At 42.4% G+C, this 22,345-nt stretch overlaps 1 protein-coding gene across 2 annotated transcripts in view; it reads left to right on the top strand.

Moving 5' to 3' along the window:
- LOC130296708 (zinc finger protein 260-like) overlaps positions 1 to 17,478 on the top strand; it is a 473,195-nt gene extending 455,717 nt beyond the window's left edge. For both annotated transcript variants that reach the window (XM_056548558.1, XM_056548568.1), the window contains exons 2-3: positions 2,053 to 2,635; positions 16,074 to 17,478. In XM_056548558.1, the coding sequence (XP_056404533.1) occupies positions 2,056 to 2,635; positions 16,074 to 17,167 (1,674 nt within the window). In that variant the 5' untranslated portion in view covers positions 2,053 to 2,055 and the 3' untranslated portion in view covers positions 17,168 to 17,478. The remainder of the gene's footprint in view (positions 1 to 2,052; positions 2,636 to 16,073) is intronic.
- Positions 17,479 to 22,345: the final 4,867 nt, after the last annotated feature.

Consider the following 22,345-nt stretch of genomic DNA (forward strand, 5'->3'; position numbering starts at 1 on the left):
CGACCGGCCTCCCGTCTGTCAGACCCTCGCCCCCAGCCTTCACCTGCGCTGTGCACCCGTCCGTCAGCACCCCCCGCCCCCCCGACCTTCACCTCCACTGTGCGCCCGTCCGTCATCACCCCCCCTCGCCTTCACCAGCACTTTGCCCGGTGTCATTCTCTGTTGCTCCCGCAACATCACAATCCACATGAGTGAATGTCAGTAGTTTCAGCATCTTGTTATATGAGGGTTTATGCTTGAGGTTCAGATGTTGTGTATGTGTAACTATCCAACATGTTTGATCTTTGCCTCTGTAGTCATATTTACCCTACATTTCATGGCACTTTGCTTAAAGGGGTAGTCCAGTGGTGAAAAACGTATCCGCTATACTAAGGATAGGAGATAAGTTTGAGATTGCGGGGGTCCGACTGCTGGGGGACTGCAGTGGTCGTACCCCCGCCATCTGCAACTTATCCCCTATCCTTAGGATAGGGGATAAGTTGTTCACCACTGGATATCTCCTTTAACACCTTAAGGACCAGGGGTTTTTCCGTTTTTGCATTTTCGTTTTTTTCTTCCTTACCTTTAAAAAATCATAACTTTTTCAACTTTGCACCTAAAAATCCATATGATGCTTATTTTTTGCGCCACCAATTCTACTTTGTAATGACGTCAGTCATTTTACCCAAAAATCTACGAAGAAACAGAAAAAAAATCATTGTGAGAGAAAATTGAAGAAAAAAAAACCTGCCATTTTGTAAATTTTGGGGGCTTCCGTTTCTACGTAGTACATTTTTCGGTAAAAATGACACCTTATCTTTATTCTGTAGGTCCATATGATTAAAATGATCCCCTACTTATATAGGTTGGATATTGTCGCACTTCTGGAAAAAATCATAACTACATGCAGGAACATTTCTGTTTAAAATTGTCATCTTCTGACCCCTATAACTTTTTTATTTTTCCGCGTACGGGGCGGTATGAGGGCTCATTTTTTGCGCCGTGATCTGAAGTTTTTTGTGGTATCATTTTAGTATTGATCAGACTTTTTGATCGCTTTTTATTAATTTTTTCATGATATAAAAAGTGACCCAAAATACACTATTTTGGACTTTTGAATTCTTTTTGCGCGTACGCCATTGACCGTGCGGTTTTATTAATGATATATTTTTATAATTCGGACATTTCCGCACGTGGCGATACCACATATGTTTATTTTTATTTACACTTTTTTTTTTTTTTTTCATGGGAAAAGGGGGATGATTCAAACTTTTATTAGGGAAGGTGTTGAATTATCTATCTTCACTTTTTTTCACTTTTTTTTTTGCACTGTTATAGCTCCCATAGGGACCTATAACGCTGCACACACTGATCTTTTACATTGATCAGTGGTTTCTCATAAGAAACCATTGATCGATGATTCTGCCTGGATCTCAGGCACTGAGCAGTCATTCGGTGATCGCACAGCATGGAGGCAGGTAGGGACCCTCTGGCTGTCCGGGATGCCGCGATTTCGCGATCCCGAACAGCTCCCTGAGGTAACCGGCATCGTTTTACTTTCACTTTAGACGCAGCCTTCAACTTTGAACGCCGCCTCTAAAGGGTTAATTGCGTGGCACCGCGATCAGTGCTGCGCGCTACTAGCCACTGGTCCCTGCCGTTGTTAGAGGCTGGGCCCGACCCGCTATGATGTGTGGCCCCACGTTATAGAACGGGAGCGGACTCATGACGTACTGGTACGTCATGGGTTCTTAAGAGGTTAATGCATAGGATAAGGTGTTCGGGTTGTTATGCTTGGTTGCCATGACCACAAATATTGCAAAGTGCCAGCGCCCTGAACCTGATGTCTTTATGTATATATATATATATATATATATATATATATATATATATATATTATGTGTATGAATGTATATATTGACTGCTTTAACTCCTCACTAATAGGTAATTCCAGGGGTGGGATTCAAATTTTAACATCTTCCCTATTTGGTGCAACTATCTTTTCTGCTCATATAAAACCTTCCACATGACTTCTCCTACTGTCTGGTGACTTTTACAATATTTTTTTCTCAGCTTATGAATCAGAAAGAAAATATGAACAATATTAAAGCTTCAGAGACAGATGTGAGCAGTGATGAGCAGTATAAGGAGGACATTCCTACAGGGAAAGATCTGATCTATAGTAATGCTCCAGACATAAAGGAAGAAGAAGAAGAGACAGATGTTAGCTGTGATGAGCAGTATATGGAGGACATTCCTACAGTGAAAAATTGGATCTATATTAATGCTACAGACATAAAAGAAGAAAAGGAGACAAATGTGAGCGGTGATGAGCAGTATAAGGAAGACATTCGTACAGGGAAAGATCTGATCTATATTAATGCTACAGACATAAAGGAAGAAGAGACAGATGTGAGCGGTGATGAGCAGTATAAGGAGGACATTCCTACAGGGAAAGATCTGATCAATATTAATTCTACAGACACAAAGAAAGAAGAAAAGACAGAAGTGAGTGGTTATGAACAGTATATGGAGGACATTCCTACAGGTAAAGATCTGATCTATACTAATACTACAGACATAAAGGAAGAAGAAGAGACAGATGTGAGCGGTGATGAGCAGTATAAGGAGGACATTTCTATAGGTAACCATCCAGGTGAGTTTACCCCATAAACGCAGAGAAGAGTCTCAGATTCTTTAAAGGGGTTTTCTGACTTTCACCATTCCTGAGATAAGTCATGCGGTGCACTAATATATAGTCACTATGCCTAGTAGAGCCATTTTATTTTTATTTTTGATAATGATACTCGAGTAAATGATGCCCCTTTTTTTCCCACAGCATTCCCAACCAGGGTGCCTCCAGCTGTTGCAAAACTCCCAGCATGCTCAGACAGCCCAAGGCTTCAAAGAAGCAATCTGATTGGTTGCTATGGGCAACTGCTCCACTTTTCCTCTACACAGGTTTTGATAAATCTCCCCCATAGTCAGCTCGACTCCATCCGCCTCATATAATGCACCTGTGCAGGACATTCCCTTTTTTATTTCTTTGAAAGGCTATGTTCACACGGAAGTTTTCCATGCGGACATTCCACAGAGAGTGGTGAGCCGGCAGTACATGCTGGCGATAGGACCGCTCAGAAATGCGTAGTCTCATAGACCACAATGCATTTCCAAGCGGAATCTGCAAAAACATAGAACAGGTCCGATGTTTTTGTGGATGCCAGAATCCAGGGCAGAATTCCATTGAAATGAATGTAACTCTGCTGCTGTGGAATGTCCTTGCGAAATATTGATTCATAATTTTGCCCGGCCGTCACGCCCCCTCTCATAGACATGAATGATGTCATCAGGAGGCGTGGCCGTGACATCATGTCTCTGTCTCAGAGACAGCACCCGACACAGAATGCGGGGGCTTCCCTTAGATCGCGGGGGTCCCCATCTTTGGATAGGGGATAAGATGTATAAATCCTGAATACCCCTTTAAATATAATGTATATGATGGTCAATGCGCATGGTCAATGGTGTAAACGTAAAGAAAATTATTATTAATCACTTTATATACCTGAAAAAAATAAAAAAAAGTGATCAAAAAGTCCCATCAAAACAAAAATGGTCCCGATAAAAACTAAAGATCACGCCACAAAAAATAAGCCCTCATACAGCCCCGTATACGGAAAAATAATGGCGGTCAGAAGAGGACAATTTTAGGCGTACTCGTTTTCATATGAAAATAGAAGCGGAAGCCCCTCAAAGTTGCAAAATGGCGTTTTTTTATTAATTTTTTTCTGTTTTGCTCCACAAATATTTTATATTTTCGTTTCACTGGAGATTTTTGAAAATTAAAAGCTTTTACGAGGAGAAAGATAATGTGCGAAAATGAAAAATATTTTGGTGCAAGCTCGTTTGTTTACGATTATTACAGCATTGTTTCCCAACCAGGGAAACTCCGAGTAGGTCTGGACAGTCTTTGACTGCTCAGAGTTGTAGTTTTGCAACAGCTGGAGGCACCCCGGTTTGAAAAGGTTGGGTAATAATTTCCTTTTGACCACTAGCCCATTCAAATAAACGGGATTAGCTCTTTACCTCTGGTGCATTTTATACAGCTGGACAAGTGTAAAGGAGGCCTTACACCCACACATACAGTGGTTGTTAGGGAGAGGGGAGGGAGGATCGGGGGAATGAAGTGTCACATGATCTGTGATGTTTCGTTCTCTCAGCTCTGCACTGAGAAGACGAAACATGGCTGAGGGCTGAGGAGACAGACGTCCTGATCACATTCCACCACAGGATAGGGGATAAGTGTTTGATCATGTTTGATAAGTGTTTGATTAGGAGGCTGCCAGTCACAGCAAGATGCCGCGGCCAACACACCTCCTCCATGTAGTTCTATGGGAGAGTCGGGGAGACAGAGTGGCAATGCCCAGGCCCCTTTAGAAGATTGCGGGGGGTCCCAGTGTTTGGACCCATCGCGATCAAACACTTCTCCCCTATCCTGTGAATAGGGGATAAGTTGTTATGGCTGCAATTGTCCTTTAATGAAACCTTGTGGAGAAAACCTGGTATGGTTCTGAAGACCACCACATCCGGCAATAGCCTGAGATAAAGCTTGGAGTTCTCTAATGTGTCTGGCCAAGGTAATCGCCACTAGGAATCGTGTCATGAGAGAGAACCATCTCACCGAGGCAGAAGATAAAGGTTCAAAGGGTTCTCCACACCGCCTTTTTAACACCAACGGAAGATCCCAGGATGAAAGAGGATGGTGATAGCTGGGCCTCAGTCTTCTTAATGCCCTGAGGAATCTGGAAACCATCAATGAACAAGAAAGTTTTTCTTCCAGATGGGCATTGATAGCTGTTACTTGAACCTTAAGGGTATTAGGTTTGAGACCTTTTTTTTACTTTTTCCTGAAAAACGAGCAAGAGAGACGGGGTATCTCCCAGATTCTTTTCATATCTGGAACACCAGGAGAAATAGTCACCAAACTCTAGCATTGGCCTTCATAGTGGAGGGCTTCCTAGATGCCAACAGAGTATTAATGACCTCTTGCGTAAACCCCTGGTTATTTAAAGGGGTACTCCGCCCCTAGACATCTTATCCCCTATCCAAAGGATAGGGGATAAGATGTCAGATCGCCGCGGTCCCGCTGCTGGGGACCCCGGGGATCGTTGCAGCACCCCGCTAGGGACAAGAGAACCCACTTGTCTGTTATCATTTTGAATACTCGCGGGTTGAGTTCCCAGGCATTCTTTTTTTTTTTTCCTATACTGACGCATTTTGATAAAAATTCCCCCTTCTTCGTGGATTTCTATAACAGCCATGATAAGACTTACCCTGTGTTTTCCTCTGATAAGGAAAATCCACTCCTTTCTCTTCATGAAGGGATTTAAGGATTCCCTTTAAGGCTGGGTTCACACTACGTTTTTCAACTACGGTTCCCGCATACGTTTTCATTAGTGAAAATGTATGGAACGAAATTGATAACCGTATACATAGGCAAAGCATTGCAAACCGTATGCACCCTGATGCATACGGTTGCGTACGGTTTGCTTGCAATACGGTTTTTAACAGTACTCCAAACCGTGTTCAACCACGGTTTTGACTCCAGTTTTAAGACCGTACTGCAACCGCATACCTTTTTTTTAACATGGACGTCAATGGGAAACGCACATGTATACGGTTCCATACGGCAAAACCGTATGCGTTTTTTCTTTGCACATGCGCATTTGCATCCTAAAGTCCCCACCAAAGACCCCTCCCATTAAAAATGGACAGAATTTTCAAAAACGTATGGGTTTTTTGTAATAAAAACGGACGGAACTGTATGCACTTTTAAAAACAGTATACTGTTTAAAAACGCATACGGTTTACTTTTTCCCATACTGTTCCATCCGTTTTTTTCCCGTACGGTTTTTGATAGAAAATGTATGCGGGAACCGTAGTCTAAAAACGTAGTGTGAACTAGTGCTGGGCGGTATACCGGTATGAATCAGATACCGTTTTTTTTTTCTCCCACGGTATGGATTTTTGCCCATACCGCTATACCGGTCGAGCCCCTTCCCCACCCTCCGAGTCAATAAAAAAAATTAGACTTACCCGTAATGGGGGTGGTCCGGGCCATCCATCCTTCCTGTAGTGTCCGGCGGCATTCCGGGTGGAGGGTGAACCGGTCCGGGCTGTCCTTCTTCTCCGGTGGTCCTCTTCTCCAATCCGGGCAGGCTCCGGCCTAGTAACGCTGCATAGACGCCGTGATGTCAGGTGCGTCACTGCGCAGAGGCGTCTATGCAGCGTTACCACCCTCCCCACCCTCCCTGGACGGTCCCTGCAGCAACTGGGAAGGTGAGTCAGGGTTCTGGGATGGACAGGGGTCTGTATAATATACTATACCTACAGTAGGCCCTCCAGCTGTTGAGGCCCTCCAGCTGCTGCAAAACTACAACTCCCAGCATGCCCGGACAGCCAACGGCTGTCCGGGCATGCTGGGAGTAGTAGTTTTGCAACAGCTGGAGGCACCCCTAGTTGGGAAACACTGACCTATACTATACACTACTATATAGTCAAACATGCTGGGAGTTGTAGTTTTGCAACAGCTGGAGGCACCCCTAGTTGGGAAACACTGACCTATACTATACACTACAATATAGTCCAACATGCTGGAAGTTGTAGTTTTGCAACAGCTGGAGGCACCCCTAGTTGGGAAACACTGACCTATACTATATACTACAATATAGTCCAACATGCTGGGAGTTGTAGTTTTGCAACAGCTGGAGGCACCCCTAGTTGGGAAACACTGACCTATACTATACACTACTATATAGTCCAACATGCTGGGAGTTGTAGTTTTGCAACAGCTGGAGGCACCCCTAGTTGGGAAACACTGACCTATACTATACACTACTATATAGTCCAACATGCTGAGATTTGTAGTTTTGCAACAGCTGGAGGCACCCCTAGTTGGGAAACACTGACCTATACTATACACTACTATATAGTCCAACATGCTGGGAGTTGTAGTTTTGCAACAGCTGGAGGCACCCCTAGTTGGGAAACACTGACCTATACTATACACTACTACATAGTCCAACATGCTGGGAGTTGTAGTTTTGCAACAGCTGGAGGCACCCCTAGTTGGGAAACACTGACCTATACTATACACTACTATATAGTCCAACATGCTGGGAGTTGTAGTTTTGCAACAGCTGGAGGCTGTAGGGTTGTTTGTTACATCTATATAAAAGGGTACTCCACTGCCCCAGTGTTCAGATCATTTAGTTCCAAAAGCCCATTTAGTTCCGCTACCTCAATGCAAGTCTCAATGTAAAAAAAATAAAATACCGTGAAATACCGCGATACTTTAGAAAAATACCGTGATACTCATTTTTGGTCATATATCGCCCAGCACTAGTGTGAACCCAGCCTAACTGGGGATCAAACATAAAGGAGGGATGAAACAGAAGGGAAACATAATTATTTTTAGATATCACATCTCCTCCCCAGTGTTAAATCCATAATGATCTTCTGGTGGCATTGGATAGAACAAGTGCTCTGGAGGAGAACATTATGATGTCCAGTGGGGCATCACATAGGAACTCCGAGGCGGATTTTAAAGTTGAGAGATTCTCCAACAATTCTTTGCGTGGAATAATGTCTTCAATATCCTGTAATAACCCAGACAGCCAAATACTCAGGGCTCTTGTCACCGGCTAGGACGCTGCTGCTGCCGAGTGGGTCTTTTTACACAACCTATTAACTTTTCTTTCCATGGGATCTAACAGCATGGTAGATTCATCAGATCGGAAGACCGGCTTTCTTGAGCTGCTGCTGAATCCACCTTTGATGGGTTCTCCCATTCCTCAATTATTGTAGGTGAGAGCATGTAAGTGGAGTGAAACCTAGTGGCTGAGTCGGTTCTTTTCTCCCATCTCGACCAGTCTTTGTGATACCATTCTTTAAGCATTGGATGAGCAGGTAACATAAGAGCAGGGCAGCATTATTCCGGGCAGTGTTTCCTTCTAAGCTCCTCCCCCTGTGACCTACACCGGCTCTGCTTTTCTCCTGTTGTGTGTAGCAGTCGGGTCAGTGAGGGGAGGGAGTGGGAGGGCGCACATCACTGGGAGAAGATACTGAGTTGTATTCCTCTCTTGCTCTTTATGACCTATGGCAGTTCTCGTAACAGTGTGGCTGACCATTCCTACCCCCAACAGCTGCCCTGTCTGGGGCAGTGATCTGGGATGCCTCAACGCGTTTGCCGGCTATTTTCACCGCAGCCCAAGCCCTTTGCTAGGGTCCGTGGCGAACATGACTCTGCTCCCGATAGAGGCATCCTATGGTACATTTTCAAAAGTTGTTTTTAAAAATATACAAGTACCCCCTGAATAAAAAAAAGGAAAAAAAAAAGGAAAAAGCACATAGAGAATGGTATAAATGTAAAACAGCTACAAATCAGAACAGTGGTATTTTTGGTCACATCATAGCCCAGAAAAATAAAATGTGAACAAATAGGGATAATTACTACAGATCATGAATCAAAAAATGAGTTGTTACACAGCTCCATAAACCAAAAAATAAAAAAGTAACAGGGATCAGAAAGTGGCTATTTTAAAGCAGTTTTGTTTTTATGTTTGTTATCTTTAACCCCTTAAAGACTCAGCCCTTTTTTTGCAAATCTGGACCAGTGTCACTTAATGCATTAACTCTGGAATGCTTTTACCTTTCATTCTGATTCCAAGATTGTTTTTCGTGACATATTCTACTTTAACATAGTAGTAAATTTTTGTTGATACTTGCATCATTTATTGGTGAAAATTCAAAAATTTCATGAAAATTTTTTGAAAATTTTGCATTTCTCTAACTTTGAAACTCTCTGCTTGTAAGTAAAAAGTATTTAGTCAGCCACCAATTGTGCAAGTTCTCCCAATTAAAAAGATGAGAGAGGCCTGTAATTTTCATCATAGGTATACCTCAACTATGAGAGACAAAATGAAAAAAACAAATCCATAAAATCACGTAGTCTGATTTTTTAAAAATTTATTTGCAAATTATGGTGGAAAATACGTATTTGGTCAATAACAAAAGTTAATCTCAATACTTTGTTATAGAGATATCCTCTAGAGCAGTGATGTTTTGGGGCTGTCACTGGGCAACACAGACTTTTAACTCCCTCCAAAGGTTTTCTATGGGGTTGAGATCTGGAGACTGGCTATTTCACTCCAGGACCTTGAAATGCTTCTTACAAAGTCACTCCTTTGTTGCCAGGACGGTGTGTTTGGGAGCATTATCATACTGAAAGAACCAGCCACGTTTCATCTTCAATGCCCTTGCTGATGGAAGGAGGTTTTTACTCAAAATCTCACGATACATGGCCCCATTCATTCTTTCCTTTACACGAATTGGTCGTCCTTGTCCCTTTGCTGTAAAACAGCCCCAAAGAATGATGTTTCCACCCCTATCACAGTAGGTATGGTGTTCTTTGGATGCAACTCAGCATTCTTTCTCCTCCAAACATGACGAGTTGAGTTTTTACCAAAAAGTTCTACTTTGGTTTCAGTCTCCCAATTCCCTTCTGGATCATCCAAATGCTCTCTAGCAAACTTCAGACGGGCCCAGACATGTACTGGCTTAAGCAGGGGGGCACGTCTGGCACTGCATGATTTGAGTTCCTGGTGTCGTAGTGTGTTACTGATGGTAGCCTTTCTTACTTTGGTCCCAGCTCTCTGTAGGTCATTCCCTAGGTCCCCCTGTGGGGTTCTGGAATTTTTGCTTACCGTTTTTGTGATCACTTTGACACCATGGGGTGAGATCTTGCTTGGAGCCCCAGATCGAGCCAGATTATCAGTGGTCTTGTATGTCTTCCATTTTATTAATAATTGCTGCCATAGCTGATTTCTTCACACCAAGCTGCTTGCCTATTGCAGATTCAGTCTTCCCACCCTGGTGCAGGTCTACAATTTTGTTTCTGGTGTCCTTCAACAGCTCTTTGGTCTTTGCCATAGTGGAGTTTGGAGCGTGACTGTTTGAGCTTATGGATAGGTGTCTTTTATACTGATAACAAGTTCAAACAGGAGCCATTAATACAGGTAACGAGTGGAGGACAGAGGAGACTCTTAAAGAAGAAGTTACAGGTCTGTGAGAGACAGAAATCTTTTTTGTTTGTAGGTGACCAAATACTTATTTTACTGAGGAATTAACGTATTAATTAATTAGAAATCCCACAATGTGATTTCCTGTATTCTTTTCCTCCATTCTGTCTCTCATAGTTGAAGTATACCTATGATGAAAATTACAGGAGCTTCTCATCTTTTAAAGCAGGAGAACTTGCACAATTGGTGGCTGACTAAATACTTTTTTCCCCACTGTATATCTAGTTTATGTTTGCATCATAAAGTTGACATGTTTTTACTTTTGGAAGACATCAGAGGGCTTCAAAGTATAGCAGCAATTTTTCACATTTTCATGAAAAAATCTAAATCTGATTTTTTCAGGGACAAATTCAGTTTGAAGTGGATTTGATGGGTCTTTATGTGAGAACTACTACATAAATCACCCCATAATAGAATTTGCACCCCTCAAAGTATACAAAATGACATTCAGAAAGTTTGTTCACAGGAATAGCAGCAAAGTGAAGGAGAAAAATCTAAATCTCTATTTTTTTACACTAGCATGTTCATGTAGCCCCATTTAGTTTTTCATTTTTACGAGGGGAAAGCCCCCATGGTGCCAGAACAGCAAAAAAAATTAAAAAAATAATAAAAACTCCACATGGCACACTACTTGGGAAACTTCACCCCTCAAGGAGCATAACAAGGGGTACAGTGAGCCCTAACACCTCACAGGTGTTTGACGGGTTTGCATTGAACTTGGACGTGAAAATGAAACATTTTATTTTTAACACTAAATTGCTCATTTTCACATGGGGTAAAAGGAGAAAATGGACCCCAATATTTGAAGCCCGAATTCTCCCGAGTAAGGAAATGTTCCATATGTGGATGTAAAGTGCTCTGCTGGCGCACTACAGGGCTCAGAACAGAAGGAGCGCCATTGGGCTAAGAGAGAATTCTGCTGGAATTAAAGTCGGGGGCCATGTGCGTTTACAAACCTCCCATGGTGCCAGAACAGCAGAAACTCCCCACATGTGACACCATTTTGGAAACTACACCCATCAAGGAACGTAACAAGGGTTACAGTGAGTACTTATACCTCACAGGTTTTTTGAACATTGGGCCGTAAAAGTGAAAAATTAGATTTTTATCACTGAATTGCTGGTATTAACCCAATTTGTTTGTTTCACAAGTAGTAATAGAAATGAAGCCCCACAAAATGTGTAGCCCATTTTCTTCAGAATAAGGAAATACCCCATATATCGCTGTAAAGCACTATGTGGGTGCAAAACAGGGCTTAGGAGTGAGACAGCACTGATGAGCTATGAGGCCTAAAGTGGTGATTTGCACTGCAATGCCCGAGGTTCTGACATAAAATAGAATAAAAAAAACAGCAAGTGACCACAATTTTTAACTACACCCCTCAAGGAAGGTAACATGAGGTAGAGTGAGTACTTACACCTCACAGGTATTTTTTTTTTTTTTTTTTTTTAACAGTGGGCTGTAAAATGAAAATTTTTATTTTGTAATGGGAGAAATTGGGTTACACATTTTGGAGGGCTTTTTCTCCTGACTATTGAAATACAACCACATATGGGGTAACGTGCTGGGTGGGCGCACAACAAGGCTCAGAAATCATAGAGGTCTGTTTGTATTTGTGACCTATGGCATATCAGTAGCTGACGGTTACATATATTCAGTGGAAAATACAAAAAAGAAACGCCCACATGTGACACCATTACAAAGTACCCCCAGACATTATAGGGGTGAAGTGGACATTTTGAACGCACAGGTGTTTCCAAAATTTATTTTCCAGGAATTGATGAAGGGTAGTTTGGAAAATTGCAATTTTCAACCTATGCTCTGCTTCATCTTTCTGGGAACAACTAACATGTGACTCCGAATTGTCGCCTGGAAATGCGACAGAGCTCATGAGAGAGAACTATTCGCATTTGAAGCAGATGTTTCTTATGGACCTGACAGTTACATACATTCAGAGGAAAATACAAGAAAGGAACACCCACATGTGAGAATATTATAAACTACACCCCCTAGGGAGGGTGTATGGGGGGGAGTGGACATTTGGAACAGACAGGTGTTCCCTAAATCTATTTTCCAGGAAGGGTTAAAGTGTAGTTTGGGGAAAATGAAAATTACAATTATAGTATTGATATGCCAATTATTTTCCCAGAATGATGACCCAGAGTAAAGTATAAAGTAAAAATGATGCCCGTCCCAATCCCTATGCCCTGAATCATCATTCTGGGAAGGGGATGTGTGGGGCTGTCCCTATTCTGTCACCTTAAATGCGCACCCCGGGGAGAGAGCGCTGCGCATTTGAGGCAACTTGAAAACCCCCAATGGTATTGACTCTGTGACCCATGACCCATTTCTGTTTTTTTTTTTTTTGGGGGGGGGGGGGGGGGGGAAGAAATGTTATCAAGGGTATTATGAAAGAGGTTTTGGTGGGTTTTTTTTTTGGGGGGGGGGGTGTTTGGGTTTAAAATTTGTAAGACAATGTACTCCGGACTGGTACATTGGAGTAGAATTCTGGGAAATTTAAAATGAGGAAAAAGAATAAAAAATGTACTACTCCATGGAAGTGTGATACTCCCTGAAGCAATCTTTAATGCAGAGGCCCAGATGATTGGGGCAAGTGTCACACTGAGTGGTGGTGTCCTTCTGTATCCCCCTCCTGTGATACACTGCATTTTTTCTGGAATCGTCCTTTCTTTCCAGTGTGGGAGCTCACCTGGAAAGTGTTGGCCGGGGACAATCCGGCGGCCCACAGTTCCAGAGGTACTCTGGCCCGCTCGTTGCCGGTCGCCAAAGATTAGAGCCTTTAGAACTTCCTCTTAGTCCTGCAGGAATGTCCCTGTGTTGCCAGCATACTGGGACAGTACAAAAGAGTTGTACATGGCAAATTGGACCATGTAGACCACAACTTTCTTGTACCATACCCGTGTTTTCCACATGGTATTATATGGCTTGAAGACTTGATCAGAGATATCAACTACCCCATGCACCGATTGTAGTCCAGAATACAATCAGGCTTGAGGACCGTTGTTGTAGTACCTCGCTTAGGAACAGGTGAGCTGCCTTTACCATGAATTGTGGTCAGCATAAGGACATCCCTCTTATACTTGACCAGCAACAGGTTTTCATGGGTAAGGACACAAGACTCGCCCCGAGGGAGTGAAGGGGATAAGTCAGGAGGCCTCTTTGATTCTTCCACACGGTCCCACAAGCAGACATGGATCTGGTGGCGAGGGATACTAGCATAAAAAGTTATCCACATAAAGGTGGTAACCCTTATCTAGCAATGGGTGCATAAGGTCCCAAATGATTTTCCCGCTAACACCAACAGTGGGGAGACATTCTGGGGGTCCAATACGTGAATCTTATCCCTCGTACACTCTAAACTTGCAAACTCACAGTTTATACATCTTCACGCCATACCTCGCCTGTTTGGATGGGATATATTGTCAGAAGCTGATTTTCCCCTTAAAGCTGATGAGAGACTCATCAATAGAGACCTCCCTTCTATGGACATAGGCCTCAGAAAATTTGGCCCCAAAGTGATTGATGACTGGCCTGATTTTATACAGGCGGTCATACACGGGATCAGTTCGGAAGGGACATGCAGCATTATCAGCATAATGTAAACTTTTCCGAATGGCCTCTAACCAGGCACCTGTCATGGCCATACTGTAGAGCGGGGTCTGGTAGAGGACATCCCCACTCCAGTACTGCCTGACACTATGTTTTTTTGACTAGGCCCATATGCAGCACAAGGCCTCAAAATGTCCTCATTTCGGCTGCAAATGAGGGAACCAGCCACTGGGAACTAGCCACCAACCTACTGGGAACCAGCCACTGGGCCTAGCTAAAACATGACCCAGGTTTACTGCAATGAACTGTTGGGCGTAGAGGTTCATCTGGTCAACCATAAGATTGACAAAGTTGTCACTGAAATAATAACTAAAAAAGTCAATTTCAGTGAATCTGACGATGTCCATCTTGATTCCTGAGTCATCAACAAACTCAGGAATCACGGGCTCGTGGTCTGCTGGCTGAGTTCAGACAAGTTTACCGGTACAGGGCACCAGTAAGATTGGCTGGGGGGTCTGACTAGTACGAGCGCCAGGGGGACTCTTGCTAGCATGGGGCACAGGGTCAGGAGAAGAGGTTTGCAGTCCCGCATGGCGGCATCTCTGTTACCTTGGTTGCCCATCATCACTAGATGATGAGGAGGATGAGGAAGAAATAAGGAAGGTGGCATCTTCCTCGCCCTTAAAGGTACATATGCCTCCTCCGCTGAAAACACCCTGTGGATCATTCCCCTACTTTAATGGGGGGAGAGGATTATGTGTGTGGGAAAACTTTTATTGATGAGTTTGGTGTGGTGCTTGACTATCTGCCCTAACCCACTTTAACCCACCACCTAACAGAGAAAAATTTAAAATAAAACTAAACAAAAAAAAAAAGGAAAAAAGTTTGAAAAAAATAGACTTCTAGCGCAAAATGTCCTGCGCCAAAAAAAAAGTGTTTAATCAGTCGTGTGCGCACTGATTAGAACTTTGTGGCAGCAGGGGGCACAGAAGTCAGAGGGGTTCCGGCCACTCAGCCCAGAACAGTGGTTGGTGGTTTGAGACCCCCACACAAAAAAAATATATTTTTAAACCCCAAAATAGCACCTGCCTGAACCCAAGAAAACGCTGATCAGTGGTAAATCAGTGTCAGTGGTGAGGACAGGCTGCACACACAGGTACGGTCCGTCCACACAGCACTGGCCTGCTGCCGGTGGCACAGACCCTCCTATAGGTGCAAAAAAAAATAATAAGCTTTTAATCCCCGAAAAAGCGCCTGTGCCACAATAAAACGCTGATCAGTAATACGAAACTGATAAGCGGTGGTGGTGGGGGGGGTGATTAGCTAACAGTGGCCGGCCACTCTTTTATAGGGAAGAGGGTCTGACCACACAGTTAGCACACAAAAATTGATCTGCACCCTAAAAAGGCTGGGGGCAGACCGCAGCGACCCTGTAGGGCCCGGGTCACACAGCTAAAGGACCCACGGACACCTACAGTGGTGGTACGCCGCAAAAAAAAATTATAATTTTTTTTACCACCTAAAAACTGCCCCTGATTGCTTATACGCAGGATGGCACAAAAACAATGCCGAGGGGAGAAATGACAGCACGGGGCTAAGTCCTACTCACCAGCTCACAGCATATGGTGGGCAGAACAGCGCAGCTTGCTCCTCACCCTCCCCTCCCCCTCCTGACGTGATTGGTGCGGTCATTTCGACCACCCAATCACAACTGTCCTGGAGGGTAGCAACACTGCCACCTCCCAGTACAGTACGGAGGGTGATTGGTGGTGTATAATACACCACAGATCACATTCTTTTTCAGGGTAATCGGGTCACCATAGACCTGAATGACCCAGAATTGCTGAAAATCATCACTCTGAATTGACCGTCGATTTGCAGCGATCTGATATGGGGGTTGGGGGTTCAGGACTCCCCTCAGTGATGTGAATGATTTCAGCAGGCATCCCGCTCTGATCACCGACCGGCGAGGGGTGGATACTGGGAATCCGCAGGGCGTACCTGTATGCCCTGCATCCACAAGAGGTTAAAAGTACTAAAACTTGGCAAAAACTATAGAAATTGTGTATTCTTGTGGTCGCATCAGCCTAATGAATAGAGATAACGTGTCAATTTCACTGCCCAGTAAATGGCATAAAATGACACCACCCCCAAATTAGCAATTTTATTCTTGTCCATTTCATTTGTTTTGCGGTATATTTTATGGTGATATGAATGGTTTCGTTATAAAGTACAATTGGTCCTGCAAAAAACAAACCCTTATATGGCCCTATAGATGAAAAAATAAAATATATGGGTCTAATAAAGTGAAAAGGAAAAAATGTAAATGCTGGTCTTTATGGGGTTAAGGTTATTACTCAAAAATAAAATCTGTTTTATTCTTGGCAGATGACTGTACCAGGAGATCAGAGGAGAATCTTATATCTTCATATTATAAAGCAGATGATGATATCACACAAGATACATATGAAGAACATTCCATTATCCCAGATACACCCTCAGCCCTTCACAGCCAAGATCTCTCATCTCATCCTGTTATACAAGTCTTGTCTTCTGATTTATTACAGACTGTTAAGAAAAAGCCATTTTCATGTTCAGAATGTGGGAAATGTTTTACTCTGAAATCTGTTCTTGTCAAGCATCACAAAATGCACACAGGAAATTCACAATGTGGGAAATGTTTTACGGACCAATCACATCTTGGTCAACAGGAAAAAATTCACACAGAGAAGTCATTTTCAAGTTCAGAATGTGGGAAAATGTTTGCTCACAAATCAGGTCAGGATAAACATCAAATAACCCACACAGTAGAGAAGCTATTTTCATGTTCAGAATGTGGTAAATATTTTACTCAGAAATCAATACTTATCAGACATTTAAGAATTCACACAGGAGAGAAGCCATTTTCATGCTCAGAATGTGGGAAATGTTTTATTCTGAAATGTAAACTTATCAGACATCACAAAACTCACACAGGTGAGAAGCCATTTTCCTGTTCAGAATGTGGGAAACGTTTCACTGCCAAATCTGATCTTGTTAAACATCAAAGAACTCACACAGGAGAGAAGCCATTTTCATGTTCAGAATGTGGAAAACGTTTTACTGACAAATCTGATCTTGTTAAACATCAAAGAACTCACACAGGAGAGAAGCCATTTTCATGTTCAGAATGTGGTAAACGTTTTATTCATAAATGGAAACTTATCAGACATCACAAAACTCACACAGGTGAGAAGCCATTTACCTGTTCAGAATGTGGGAAACGTTTTACTGCCAAATCTGATCTTGTTAAGCATCAAAGAACTCACACTGGTGAGAAGCCATATTCATGTCCAGAATGTGGGAAACATTTTACTGCCAAATCCGATCTTGTTAAACATCAAAGAACTCACACTGGTGAGAAGCCATATTCATGTCCAGAATGTGGGAAATGTTTTACTCAGAAATCTGGTGTCGTCAAACATCAGAGCACTCACATGTGAGAGTAGCCATTTGCATGTTCAGAGTGTGGGAAATGTTTTTTTTTTTTTTTTTTTTTTTTAATCTGTTCTTGTCAAACATGAACAAATTCACACTGGAGAGAAGCCATTTTCATGTTCAGAATGTGGGAAATATTTTACCCAACCATCATATCTTGTTAAACATCAGTGGACTCACACAAGAGAGAAGACAATTCAGAGCAATAAATGGTGCAGATAAGACATCTATATATTAACCATGTACATAGGATATCTGACATTTATACATATATCATATACTGCATCTCCAAACTTGTTCCCAATTGTTAATAAAAGTTTTCTTTTAGAACGTAGTCACCGATCCAGCGATGTCATCACTATAGTTTACATGGTAGGAAAAGAGTGTGATATATGGTTGTGATATTCACTGCTCCTCATGGAGAAGACCCAACAGGCATAATCCATGGGGAGCTGCTACTGGAGACCCAAACACCTCAGAGAGAAGGGACTTATTCCAGTGATGAAGAATTCCAGGACATGACCAGATTAGAGACACAAAATCACTTCTATCTTCTGGCTTCTAGGACATTATTCTGATGGAAGAACTTTACACATTATACAAAGTCCTATAGGTGTTGGGGAACATTTATAGACAATTGTTGGCCCCGGCTGTCATGGCGTACCATAGAAAATGAATGAATATCGCTCCATAGAGTATAATATCCAAGACAGAATAAATACAATATCTCTTACCACAGGTAGTTGTGCACAGTACACAACAATGGTGAGATTGTGTTTGGATGTAACAAGGGCCCTTCTGCAGCCTTTCTGCTCCAGATAATAGGAAAACAAAGAACTGTACTTAATAAGACAACAGCACTGACCGAACCCTCACAGTAGGATATACTTCTCTATTAGACCATCATGCAACACGTTTCACAGCTCATAGCCTCCTGTCTGTCTAGTACGGTAGCCTGTGAGGTCCAAGGCGCTAAATCAGGTGCTGAATATCTGAATATGTGGCGCTAATAGTATGCGCAACATTTTAACCAAAGCTACATGTACATTACACATATACAGCTCTACTGTGTACACATACAGCTCAGCTACATGAACATTACACATATACAGCTCTACTGTGTACACATACAGCTCAGCTACATGTACATTACACATATACAGCTCTACTGTGTACACATACAGCTCAGCTACATGTACATTACACATATACAGCACTACTGTGTACACATACAGCTCAGCTACATGTACATTACACATATACAGCTCTATTGTGTACACATACAGCTCAGCTACATGCACATTACACATATACAGCTCTACTGTGTACACATACAGCTCAGCTACATGTACATTACACATATACAGCACTACTGTGTACACATACAGCTCAGCTACATGTACATTACACATATACAGCTCTACTGTGTACACATACAGCTCAGCTACATGTACATTACACATATACAGCTCTACTGTGTACACATACAGCTCAGCTACATGTACATTACACATATATACATCTCTTCTGTGTACACATACAGCTCAGCTACATGTACATTACACATATACAGCTCTACTATGTACACATACAGCTCAGCTACATGTACATTACACATATACAGCTCTATTGTGTACACATACAGCTCAGCTACATGCACATTACACATATACAGCTCTACTGTGTACACATACAGCTCAGCTACATGTACATTACACATATACAGCTCTACTGTGTACACATACAGCTCAGCTACATGCACATTACACATATACAGCTCTACTGTGTACACATACAGCTCAGCTACATGTACATTACACATATACAGCTCTACTGTGTACACATACAGCTCAGCTACATGTACATTACACATATACAGCTCTACTGTGTACACATAAGGCTCAGCTACATGTACATTACACATATACAGCTCTACTGTGTACACATACAGCTCAGCTACATGTACATTACACATATACAGCTCTACTGTGTACACATACAGCTCAGCTACATGCACATTACACATATACAGCTCTACTGTGTACACATACAGCTCAGCTACATGTACATTACACATATACAGCTCTACTGTGTACACATACAGCTCAGCTACATGTACATTAGACATATACAGCTCTACTGTGTACACATACATCTCAGCTACATGTACATTACACATATACAGCTCTACTGTGTACACATACAGCACAGCTTCATGTACATTACACATATACAGCTCTACTGTGTACACATACAGCTCAACTACATGTACATTACACATATACAGCTCTACGGTGTACACATACAGCTCAGCTTCATGTACATTACACATATACAGCTCTATTGTGTACACATACAGCTCTGCTACATGTACATTACACATATACAGCTCTACTGTGTACACATACAGCTCAGCTACATGTACATTACACATATATAGCTCTACTGTGTACACATACAGCTCAGCTACATGCACATTACACATATACAGCTCTACTGTGTACACATACAGCTCAGCTACATGCACATTACACATATACTGCTCTACTGTGTGCACATACAGCTCAGCTACATGCACATTACACAGGTACAGCTCTACTGTGTACACATACAGCTCTGCTACATGCAGATTACACATATACAGCTCTACTGTGTACACATACAGCTCAGCTACATGCACATTACACATGTACAGCTCTACTGTGTACACATACAGCTCAGCTACATGCACATTACACATATACAGCTCTACTGTGTACACATACAGCTCAGCTACATGCACATTACACATGTACAGCTCTACTGTGTACACATACAGCTCAGCTACATGTACATTACACACATACAGCTCTACTGTGTACACATACAGCTCAGTTACATGCACATTACACATATACAGCTCTACTGTGTACACATACAGCTCAGCTACATGCACATTACACATATACAGCTCTACTGTGTACACATACAGCTCAGCTACATGCACATTACACATGTACAGCTCTACTGTGTACACATACACCTCAGCTACATGTACATTACACATGTACAGCTCTACTGTGTACACATACAGCTCAGCTACATGTACATTACACATATACAGCTCTACTGTGTACACATACAGCTCAGCTACATGCACATTACACATATACAACTCTACTGTACACACACAGCTCAGCTACATGTACATTACACATATACAGCTCTACTGTGTACACATACAGCTCAGCTACATGTACATTACACATATACAGCTCTACTGTGTACACATACAGCACAGCTACATTCACATTACACATATACAGCTCTACTGTGTACACATACAGCTCAGCTACATGCACATTACACATATACTGCTCTACTGTGTACACATACAGCTCAGCTAAATGCACATTACACATGTACAGCTCTACTGTGTGCACATACAGCTCAGCTACATGCACATTACACATGTACAGCTCTACTGTGTACACATACAGCTCAGCTACATGTACATTACACATATACAGCTCTACTGTGTACACATACAGCTCAGCTACATGTACATTACACATATACAGCTCTACTGCGTACACATACAGCTCAGCTACATGTACATTACACATATACATCTCTACTGCGTGTACATTACACAATTACAGCTCTACTGCGTACACATACAGCTCAGCTACATGTACATTACACAAATACAGCTCTACTGCGTACACATACAGCTCAGCTACATGTACATTACATATATACAGCTCTACTGTGTACACATACAGCTCAGCTACATGCACATTACACATATACAGCTCTACTGTGTACACATACAGCTCAGCTACATGTACATTACATATATACAGCTCTACTGTGTACACATACAGCTCAGCTACATGCACATTACACATATACAGCTCTACTGTGTACACATACAGCTCAGCTACATGCACATTACACATATACAGCTCTACTGTGTACACATACAGCTCAGCTACATGTACATTACACATATACAGCTCTACTGTGTACACATACAACTCAGCTACATGTACATTACACATATACAGCTCTACTGTGCACACATACAGCTCAGCTACTTGCACATTACACACACACATATATATATATATATATATATATATATATATATATACAGCTCTACTGTGTACTTTACACATATACAGCTCTACTATACTCCCCCCCCCCCCCCCCCCCTCAACACACTGCCCCATGTCACTGGTTTCCCCTGATATTCACTATCCTTTGGGCTAGAGACTGTCCCTGCCGCCATTGGGACTGAGCTGTGAGCTTATGCTGGGCAGGAAATATACATTGTATATCTCCTGCCCTGCAACAATGTACAGTGAACCAGTTAGAGTTGAGCAAACTTTTGAAAAGTTTAGTTCACCGGACTTACCAACCTTTTCGGAGAAAAACGTGAGTACGGTTAGGGTCAGTTCGACTTGAACCGGCAATGAAATAAGCCCCTAAACTCGTTTATAACATTACCTAACACCTCTAAACCCCTGACACTGTTAGGAATGTATTCAAGTAGTTTTAAAGTGTTTTTAAGGCTGAGTTAAGGCGACATGTTGTAAGCATCTTCAGTACTTGTTGTGCTGTCATCCCTGCCACGCAAAAAGTGTGTTGAAGTTATACGTATCTAGCCTGTAGTGTTATATGGTTCTGGTACATTTAATATTGTTCCGCAAACACCTTTAGTACTTGTTGTGCTGTCATTGCTGCCACTCAAAAAGTGTGTTGAAGTTATACGTATCTAGCCTGTAGTGTTATATGGTTCTGGTACATTTAATATTGTTCCGCAAACATCTTCAGTACTCATTGTGCTGTCATCCCTGCCACGCAAAAAGTTTGTTGAAGTTATACGTATCTAGCCTGTAGTGTTATATGGTTCTGGTACATTTAATATTGTTCCGCAAACACCTTCAGTACTTGTTGTGCTGTCATCCCTGCCACTCAAAAAGCGTTCAAAGGGTTGAAACTTTGACAAGTCGATTGATGAAAAATCACCCAAAAAGGTGTCGGAAAAACAAGTTGGTAGGGGAGCAAGGAGCCCAAGAAGTCCATGCAGAGAAGAGTGCCATGGACAGTGAGAAGTTTGATGTCGGGGATGATGTTGGACAGGACGTGGGAGCCACCTGGGCATGAGCTGACATATTCAGAGCAGTGGCAGTGGCGAA

The sequence above is a fragment of the Hyla sarda genome, chromosome 1 (genome assembly GCF_029499605.1).
Source record: "Hyla sarda isolate aHylSar1 chromosome 1, aHylSar1.hap1, whole genome shotgun sequence".
In the NCBI taxonomy this organism is placed as follows: Eukaryota; Metazoa; Chordata; class Amphibia; order Anura; family Hylidae; genus Hyla; species Hyla sarda.